At 43.1% G+C, this 10,707-nt stretch overlaps 1 protein-coding gene across 1 annotated transcript in view; it reads left to right on the top strand.

The window, feature by feature from the left end:
• The first annotated feature begins 2,591 nt into the window (after positions 1–2,591).
• TPI (triosephosphate isomerase) overlaps positions 2,592–10,707 on the top strand; it is a 28,211-nt gene continuing 20,095 nt past the window's right edge. Inside the window, exon 1 of the mRNA XM_087383541.1 lies at positions 2,592–2,796. Within this exon, the coding sequence (XP_087239667.1) occupies positions 2,758–2,796 (39 nt within the window). The 5' untranslated portion in view covers positions 2,592–2,757. The remainder of the gene's footprint in view (positions 2,797–10,707) is intronic.

Below are 10,707 nucleotides of genomic sequence, written 5' to 3'. Positions count from 1 at the left end.
AGATGCATGTTACATCTCTAAAAGACTGGGCCACATCGCAAGGAATTACCCAACCAAATCACACAATACCAGCTTGGTTGCAGGTGATAAGGAGGAGATGCTTGAGGACAAAGGTGGCCAAGGAGGAATCTAGGATGCTGATGGACAGGCCACACATGCTAAGGCCTCGAACCCTTGCAATGCATCATCGAGCAAGATGGTGGATCTCTGTAGGATGCCATAGGATAGAATAGATGCATCTTGCAAGAGGTGTGAGAGCACAATGAAAGAAAAATGGTAGATCTCTATTATGATTGTGAGAGAGAGGACTCTCTGTTATAGAAAAGGGGAGAAGGTAATACCTTCCCTACATAGTGGCAATCAGCCCCTACATCAATGGGATTGCCTTTGTCTTACATCATCACTTAGGTCACACACTAGACACATCATAGCACTTGATGTGCCTTTACAACACACACAAACACACATGTGACTCCCCTAGATGCACACATGCACCATAGAGCAAGCCCTTGATCATACTTACCCCAACAAACCCCCCTCAAGGGATTGCCTCTTACAGTGCAAACGAGTAGGGGCTGATTGCCTCTTATAAGACGACCCCTCTACCTTCTTTTTAATTTAAAAAAAAAACTTGCCGAATCATATTAATCAAAAGGAGGGGGGGTTAGACCCTCAAAAGCCCCGTACAAAATTCAGCCTATAGGGGAGTTTTCCCTAGGCCTGTGCTAAGAGCAAAAGACCTTCTAGCCTAATGTGACTCGCTTTTTGACCTCGCAGATTGCCTGACTGACTACTAGGTCCAGCATGTTGAAGACCTTGCTAAAGTCCCTAAGAAGCATTTTCACCATCACAATCATCGATAGTACTCTGAATACCCATTGGATTCTGTGTTGGAAGGAGTTTTTGCTATGAATCTCCCATGCTCCCAAAATCACTTCTGCACGGAGGTACGGCCAGCTAATAACCAACATGGAAGGGAGGCCCTTCGTATCGCCTAGTAAGGGGAGGCGCCATTGGTTGCCTATCCAAATTTTGACATCAATCCTACACCTCTAACCACCACTTCGATCTCCCTCCATACCTCTCACACCACTGGGCATCTCCATAGGAGGTGGCGGGTATCTTCCAAGTTGCATCCGCAGAGCACGTAGGTGGGATTAATTGCCACTCTTACAGTGCAAACGAGTAGCAGGGTTGCTAGGAGGTGTCAGTTGATGCTGAAGTCCGGGCTCCAGGGTAACACCAACACTAGGGCACCAGAGAATTGGAACGCGCGGCCCAACAAATCATTGCGAATCTCCTTAGAAATGCACTCGAGGAGGAAGAATCCTTTACCTAAGAATAGGGCTGCGTAGGTGTTTCTTGGGAGCTCACGTTCATACAACATGAACTCCGTAAGCTCCTCTCCTGACAGGTATGGGAATGTATGAAAATCAACTCCTAATATAGGTCTATTGTTTAGTGTAGCAAGGTTTATGACGACAACGACTCCTTTACATGAGATGTTGAAGAGATTGGAGTTAAGCGCAACAAAATTTATAGTTCCTCCTCCTTTACGTAAAATGTAGACAAAGCCTACAACTTGTAAATTCCTAAGCATGTTTAACGTTAAAAAAAAAAGGTCACACACTCACTCATGGTAATAATGACAAGCTACATAATAGAATTATGTGAGTGTAAGAATCTCTCAAAGGAGCCATTTTACTGGATGATTTGTACTCCTACCTTGTATAGGAGCCTTATGGGTACTCATGGGCTACACGAGTGAATTAGAGGGAAGCAACTAGTGAATGGGCATTAGAAACTTGATATTTGTGTGAAATATTCAACAAGGTGGAGAATATGCTACAAGAGGCCTTAGGCAACCAATGATAAATGGTGGAAAGAGATATAGTGCATAGAGGGGGGATGATGTGTGGAGGGGAGTGATCTTGGATCAACAAAATGTAGATGAAGTGTATGACTATGAATTCGTGTTTCTAAAACAAAAAAAGGTCACATGCAAGCTACATATTTGTATTATGTGAGGGTAAGAATCTCTTCAAGGAGCCTTTCTACTATATGATCTCTATTCAAGGTGGTAGTTTACCCGCCTCTTAAAGGAACCCTTCTACTATATGATCTCTACTCAAGGTTTCCCGCCCTCCTCTAGACCCTTTTGCTTATAGATGAGTTATCTTTGTCTATTATACGCTACCTTCTATAAACTCATGGGTTGCACTTGAGTAAATCAAAGGAAAGAACCAATGAGAAGTTTGATAGTGGAGCGATTTGTCGTAGCCCTATTGGGGCCAGGCAAAATATTCAGCAAGTTGGAGAACATCCTGGAGGAGGTAGTGAGAGAGGCAAGCGTTGGAACCAGATGTCGGGATGAGGTGAGGAGATATGGATGGTGGGGCAAGAGATGATATTGGGATGATGTGTAAAGGGCGAGTGATTGGGAGGCCACAACCAACACCACCACAGGGAAAGGAAAAGACCAACGGATTTTAAGGTATGGTGTGAAGCAAGGATAGAGGGATAGGCCTAGAGGACGTCAAATCGGGAATGCAATGGGATTGAGAAGGGGGCAAAATCCGCTACTATATCGTAACCCTTGAAACGTCGGCACTCTTCAGAGTAGCCACTTGCTCTGTTCTGCTCTGTTCTTCTGTCGTTTGTATTTGCTCTTGAAGCTTTCATGGTGTTGCCATTGTAGCTTGCTTCGCTTCCATTAGCCCTAATCCCTGCTCCCTCCCTCCCTCCCTCTCCCTCGCCATGGGCCGCAAGTTCTTCGTCGGAGGCAACTGGAAATGCGTACGATCTCTCCTCCTCTTTTCTATTGCACCGATATTGCTGTTTTGGAATCCCTCTCTCTTGGCTTATATTACTCCCTCTTCCTCGCCTCTAGTCGGTCGTTCCTTGTCGCATCGCGGTTCTTAGCTTTGAAACCTTGCAAGAGTAGTTCCCTTACTCGTATCCTCTCGTCTGTTTTGGACACATGCTGAAAGTTAAGCGTACTGCGGCAATTCGATTCGGTCTTCCGACTATTTATTTGGAGTGCATTTTGAATCGTACGGTGAAATCTGTTCTGATGAAAGTGTACCTTCTGAACTTCTGAACCTTGGGTGGGGTTGATTTTTACCAAAGATCAGTCCTGTGATTGGATTTGATTGAAAAGAGCTGTTCCCTTATGCTGTCACGTCGTATCCTTAATTGCTAAAAGGATTTCAAAGAAGACCTCGCCTGCAGCATATCTACTGATTGTCGCACTTTAAATTTTCTGATACGCGAAGAGTTGCCTTTCGATCGGATGGTAAGCTCCAGAACTTCCGAGTAAAGTGTATGTTTCACAGGGGAAACAAGCTTGAAAAGGTCGTATTTCTTACGTGCAACTGTCTCCAACATGCCCCTTTCCTATCACGACATCCCGTGCTTTCTTGGCCCCGCAGTCTTCGACTTGCCAGCTAGCCTTTCTACTACTTTTTTGGCCTCCAAAGCTGCACAGCAGCTGATTTCTGCAAGGGATTCAAGTGCCTTGTATGTTTTGGCCCTCTATTGACATGGTCTGAAAGTAGACCGGGCTGATCAACCAGACTGCCGATCATGTACTTGGACCGCACAGACGTGTACTTGTTTTGGACCGTTTCCGATTAGATGCTCCGTATCCAGGTGAATCAGCCAACATTCAATTATCGGAGCAACGGCCAGTAGGTATGTTTTGGTTGCGCCAGCCTGGAATACAGAATGCTACTTCCAATCTGAATAGGCTTACAACGTGGGCGTCCTCTGAACTATATGCAACGCCTGAGGTACCTTCATGGAAAGAAAAATGGATCTGTAGATATATTTGAGAGAGAGTTTTCAGCTGCCAGAACGAGCTCGTGAAGTATAAGTCCACATTGTGCAGATCAATAGTCACAGCATGTTGTCAAGTTCTCACGGTTAAGTTCTACTTGGAACCTTTTGATTGGGGAACACACTTGAATTAATTATGTGCTCCTACTGCAACTGAAGTGGAGAATTTCCTCAAGCGTGAGCCTCCATCATTCTTAGTCTGTTTTTGACCTTCCAAACTTTGTTAGAAACTCCATAAGAAGACGTGCCTATGACTGGGCATTGACAGTGTCTGTGGGATGCGAGTTGATACCGTTTGTTTTTCTCTAGCGATGATCTTAAGCATGATTTTGGAATTATCTTGATATAGACTTACCCCTTGTGAGGGAAATATAATACCTCCCTGATACTAAGAAAAACAAGAAGAGAGATATAGGAAGCAACCAGGAGGGAGCAACAGTCTCCTCCACAATCATCCCATATTCACCCCATACAATACAATTGAACACTACTAAGGTCACACCCATACATAGTAAATAAGAACTAACTATGGTTGAGTCAATGTGACTCACCTTATTTACCTACTTACACAACTGGAACAATAACCGAGAGCTTGATTCCCAGCACTCCCTCTCAAGCTCAAGTAGGGAGCATAACACCAAGTAGCTCTCTAAAGTATGTAAACTTATCTCTACCCAAGGACTTGGTAAAGATATCTGCAACCTGATCTTCAGTCTTTACATGTATGAGATCAATCTTCTTTGATAACACCATCTCTCTGATGAAATGGTAGTGTACCTCAATATGTTTAGTTCTAGCATGATAAACCAGATTACTTGCCAACTGCACACTACTCATGTTATCACAATAAAGTCTGACTGGTTTTTCCACATGCAGTCTCAAATCCTTCAAAAGCTTCTGAAGCCAAGCAATCTCACATGCAGCCAATGTTGCACCTCTGCACTCTGCTTCTGTACTAGACAATGTCACTATGGGTTGCTTTTTGCTACTCCAGCTAACCATAGCACTTCCAAGGCTGAATGCATAACCACTGGTGGGGATCTCCTGTCATAGGCACATCTTGCTCAATTTGCATCTGTGTATCCAACCAGTTCTATATCCTTTCCATACTCATAAAAGAGTCCATACTGATATGTTGCCTTGACGTTGCGCATAATCCTTCTCACTGCATCTAAGTGAGGCTTCCGTGGCTTCTGCATAAACTGACTAATGAGTCCCACAACATATATTAAATCAGGCCTGGTAATAGTCAGATAAATCAAGCTTCCAACCATCTGTCTATACATGGTAATGTCATCAATCTCAGCTCCAAAATCAGCCATAATCTTCAAGTTTTGATCCAAGGGGATATCCATTGGTTTGCAATCCTTCATGCTAAACTTCTCCAACATATTTAAGGCATACTGCCTCTGCATAAGCCCAATGCCATCTAGTGTTCTCAACACCTCTATGCCAAGAAAGAACTTCAAGTCCCCTAGATCCTTCATATCAAGCTCCATTTTCAGCTTGCTCTTAATTTCAGCAATGCCATCATCATCACTACCAGTTAGAATTAGATCATCAACATAAATTATAATCACAACATATCCAGCAATTGTCTTCTTCGTGAACAGTGAATGATCAGCCTTCCTAACTGCAAAACCACGCCCCTACAGGTATCTACTGATCCTTTCATTCCATGCTCTAGGTGCTTGCTTCAGCCCATAAAGAGCTTTCTTCAACTTGCAAACGTAGTTGGGATAGTCAGGGTGTACATAATTCTCGGGCTGAGCCATATAGACTTCCTCCAACAAGTCACCATTTAGGAAAGCATTCTTGACATCCATTTGCTGCAATTTTCAGCCATTTGCAGCAGCCAATGCTATGACAGTTCTCACAGTTGCCATCTTGGCATTGCCATCTTGGCAATAGGGCTGAAAGTTTCCTCATACTCTAGCCCATATTGCTGTGCATAACCCTTGGCAACCAGCCTTGCTTTATACCTTTCCATTGATCCATCAGACTTGCATTTAACTTTGTAGACCCATTTGCAACCAATAGGATTCTTGCCTTCAGGCAACTCCAGTTGCCATCTTGACAACAGGGCTGAAAGTTTCCTCATAATCTAGCCCATACTGCTGTGCATACCCCTTGGCAACCAGCCTTGCTTTATACCTTTCCACTGATCTATCAGACTTGCATTTTACTTTGTAGACCCATTTGCAACCAATAGGATTCTTGCCTTCAGGCAACTCCACCAAATCCCAAGTCTGATTAGTGGCAAGAGCATCCCTCTCCTCATCCATGGCATTCCACCAATGACCATGTTGCATAGCCTCACCAAAGATAGTTAGCTCAGTATGTCCCATAACTTTTGTCATATATGTATAATGCCGAGTAGCATAACCGCTATAAGTTAACCTGTCAATAGGATACCTGACTCTTTGTGACTTTCTCACTGGAGTGACTGACTGTCCTCGTTCATGAGGTGTGTACCTGCTTCCCTTGGCTCCAGGTGTAGACACAGATGGTATACCCAGCTCACTATCCAAACTGTCACTACATGATGAATCATAGCCACAATTTGACGGCCTAGGGGCATCATTTTTAGCTTGCGAAAGCACCTCAACAACCTTGGCTTTCCCTTTATCTCTCCCCCTCACTGACATAGTAGTGTCAGTGGAATTGCGTAACCTGCCGGACCAAGGATTCATTGTAGTAGAACGAGTAGATGTAGGCCCAGATATGGATGTACTAATTTGCTGATTTTTATCATATGCATGACCTGCAGATACATCATTTGGAACAGCCACTTTCGGCTTGCCATACTAAGATTCCAGCTCATGAAAAACATCCCGACTCACCATAGTCTTCTTGGTCGATGGGTTGTAGCATTTGTAACCCTTCCGGTTTTGTGCATAGTTCATAAACACACATCTTTCAGCTTTGGGATCCAAATTCCGTCTCTTTTCATTTGTTATATGCACATATGCCAAGCTGCCAAACACTTTTAAATGACTGACATCAGGCTTCCGTCGATACAATTTCTCATATGGTGTGAGCATATGAATGCCAGCAGTAGGAGTGCGATTCAGCACATATACTGCAGTTGTAAGTGCTTCTGCCCAATAATAATCAGGTATGCTCTTTTCATTCAACATGGCTCTACCAGACGAACCAATCACCCTATTCTTATGTTCAGCCATTCCATTCTGCTGTAGTATATATGGGCATGTAAGCTCCTGTCTAATCCCATGATAGGCCAAGGAGTCATCAAATTCATTTGACAGATATTCACCTCCATTATCTCATCTCAAGCATGTGATATATGACCCAAACTCCTTTTCAACATGTTGCTTGAAATGCTTGAAGGTAGGTAGGATCTCATCCTTATGTTTCAAAAAATACAGCCATGTTTTTAGAGGATGAGTTTGGGAATGTTCCTGGATTCATCTAGGTATAGGTACATGTATACCGGCTGAAATCATCAATAAATGTGACATAATATGATGAACCTCCCATCGAGGTAGTTTGAGCTGGACCCCAGAGATCAGTGTGAATCAACTGCAAGGGTCTATTACTTTCCCACATATGCCTAGTAAAAGGCAACCTGGATTGCTTCCCAAATTGGCATGCAGGACATACATGCTCCAAAGCATTATACTTAAACTTTGGTAGGCCAACAACAATGCCTTTATGCTGCATATTTTTCAGCTTCTGAATATTAATATGACCAATGCGTTTGTGTCAAATTTTCAAATTAGAGACAACACGTGTACCATGGGTAAACATGGCAACCTTTAGTTCCGGCATGCCTGTATCTAAAGTAAACATTTCTTCCTTGCCTTTTCCCTTTCACAATCAACTTGCAGCCATTATCAAACTCCTCAATGAAGCATCCATCCTTATTAAACCGGACTTGCAAGTTCTGCTCAGCCATTTGTTCAACAGACAACAAGTTCTTGGTGATCGAAGGCACATGCAACACTTCACACAACTTCTTGGTCTGACCATCATGCATCACCAGAGGCACAACACCCTTGTGTGTAATGTCATGCTGTGTATTATCTCCTGTGCAAACATAACCATGCACACCAGGAGTCATCTCATCAAACCACTCTCCATGTGGTGCCATGTGATAGATGCTTCTGAATCAATATACCATATATCATCTTTCTAGTTCTAGTTCTTTCTTCCATATTCCAACAATGCTATGCCTTGCCAGTGATAGTAGCAAAGTGGTATTTTGAGTCCGGTTGATCCATTGAACTAGTAACTGGGCATCCAAATACCATCACACATATCCATGAACATTGCAATATCATGTCCCTTCATCTGTTGACCCATAAAAAGTGCGACTCTACAAAGACTTGGAAATGACGTGACATGATGTCCTCCTGTATGGTGGAGGGAGAATCAGTAGATCTTGAATGTCATGCACTGATGATTGATGAAGGTGATTAAAATATCTTTTGTTTGAAGATGAGTCCTTCCTCCAGCTCATTCGAGAACTCTGCCCTCTTTAGGATTTTGTTCAAGGTCGATAAACCCTAGTTTCTCAAGCTGACATGCAGCATTGGTGTAAGGTTGCTACTCCCCCCTATGCGTGATGAAGTCTATGGTTTCAACCTTATGAATGACCATCATGAGATTAAAACTGCACTATGTGTTGCGTTTTTAAAGGATGAGTTTGGGGCATGTACTTGGATTCATCTAGATATATGCAGCATTGGTGTAAGGTTGCTGGAGCTGCATAGTCTGATTGCTTGTTATCACTGCACATGTATGTGCCACCTGACTCATGGGAGCTGCACAGCATGACTGTTTGATTATCACATATATACATGGGACAATTAGAATATTGCCATTTTGCAATCCCACGATTTACCCTGCAAGAATAGCCCAATGTTGGTCCTAGTACTTGCGCTGTGGTGGTAGACTTGAGGGCCAACTCCTGCGCTTAGAGAAATTCTTAATGTTCCTAGCCCTCCTTGATTAGGAAAGGATTTGGCCTTCAAAATGCCAACATAGAAGCAGAATGAAGGTAGAAAAATCAATCCAGGGTGCACCGAGCAAATTAGTCTTCAATGATGATGTGTCTGCATAGTACTTTATTAACAGCCCCAATAATCAACGTCAAAGCAGGTAGGCATCAAAGATGGGTACTGGTCAGCCATAGAGTTTTGGTCCCAAGTTGCATAATGTTCTGGCAGTCCTAGTTACTTGATTTTGAATTCTGTAGCAAGTTTCTAAATTTTCTGGTATACATTGTATTGGTCCTTGTCATCCATAGGAGGAAGCCCCTTGTAGACATCTAGTCTGGACAGCCCTAGGTGTGTCTTGAGAAGTGAAATGCAGACGTAGGTGGAAAGCTCTACTTCATATGCCAGACGTAGGTGGTCCTTGTCATCCATAGGAGGAAGCCCCTTGTAGACATCTAGTCTGGACAGCCCTAGGTGTGTCTTGAGAAGTGAAATGCAGACGTAGGTGGAAAGCTCTACTTCATATGCCAGAGGTTCAACTTTCCCCTATAGGGCTCATATTCATGTGAGCTTGTTTGGGATTACTGCTTCCTCCACTCTAGCATATCTATGCTGTTGTTACTTCAAGTGCATGATGTTTCTCTTCTGAAATTCCACGTCTCTTCTCTTGCCATCAGCATACTTCTTCCTCTGCCGTTCCCTTGCCATATTCTACTGGGCCAGCTGCAAAAGGTCTCCATCTTGGTCAATGCCTCCCTATGCGTGGTATCCTGGTCTCCGTATTTGCAAATCTGGAAGGTAACCTTAATTTGTAGGAGAAGCTTATATGGGCTCATACCATTATGTCCTTACATGGGTGACTCCTTCCCTTGTGAATTGAGAGAGCTTGGACCAGACCTGATTTGCATATCAAGACGCGCTGTCAGCAGGAAACACCCCCTATGTTATAGTCCATGCTATCCTCCTCTGTGCTTTTACAGAAAGCTATCTCAAATCTTCTCATGAGTCTTGTTGAGCCCAATGTGTCCCTGCCATGAGCAAAGAGTGCAATTCCTCCAATACAAGCTGCTTGACAGTGGAAGTAGAGATGAGGATAACTTTGTTTTTGTATGATATACATCCACTTATGAAGGAATAATCTTGATGTTTCAAGCTAGGCGGACCTGAAGTGATGTTTCTAAATTTGTATGATTGGACTTATTCTAGTCTTACAAAGGTATATAGGTGGACCTTGAAGTGCCTAAGCAGAACACATTTCTTTTTTGGTCCAAGCTCCATGTCTCGATGCATATGCTTCTAAAGGTTGGGTATGCAATAAAACATGCCTTTTTGTCTATGGTGGTGTTAGTGTCTTTCTTCTAGAACTGCGCTTTCAGTATAAATAGGAAGGAGAAGTGTTCGATGAAGTGAGGTCCACGTATTGAAGAAGTGTGAGATGGCCGATCTTGGATTATAGGAAGTAATCATAAAAATCTGAACGGTGGTGAATGAAATGAAAGTACAAGAAAAACCATGACTGGCAGAGCTGTTTCTAGTTGCATTACTTTTTGTAGTTGGAAAAGACTCCGTCGAAGATCTTGGGCTTGAGGATGACAAACAGGAAAGCGTGAAACATGCTTTTGTGACTATGCGGACGTCTTTCTTCTCGAACTAGGATGACCGAGTCTGGATTAGAAGAACTCTGAATTGTGACAGTCAATATAATCTACGACGAAGGACCTCTATTGATCAGAAAAATCATTGCTAATAGGGCTATTTCTAGGTGCATACTTTAAGTGTGCATGGATATGTCTGCAGTGAAGATCATGGATTTGAGGATTAGAAAGAGGCAAGTTGCCGAATATTGATTTGCAACGCCATGAAACCTGGTATATGTGCTTCTAGAATCTAAATGAATATTTAGAACAGC

Source organism: Dipteris shenzhenensis, chromosome 13 (genome assembly GCF_047967505.1).
Source record: "Dipteris shenzhenensis isolate YYH24624 ecotype China chromosome 13, Dip_SZ_1.0, whole genome shotgun sequence".
NCBI classification, from domain to species: Eukaryota; Viridiplantae; Streptophyta; class Polypodiopsida; order Gleicheniales; family Dipteridaceae; genus Dipteris; species Dipteris shenzhenensis.
This window is presented reverse-complemented; position numbering and strand designations above follow the sequence as displayed.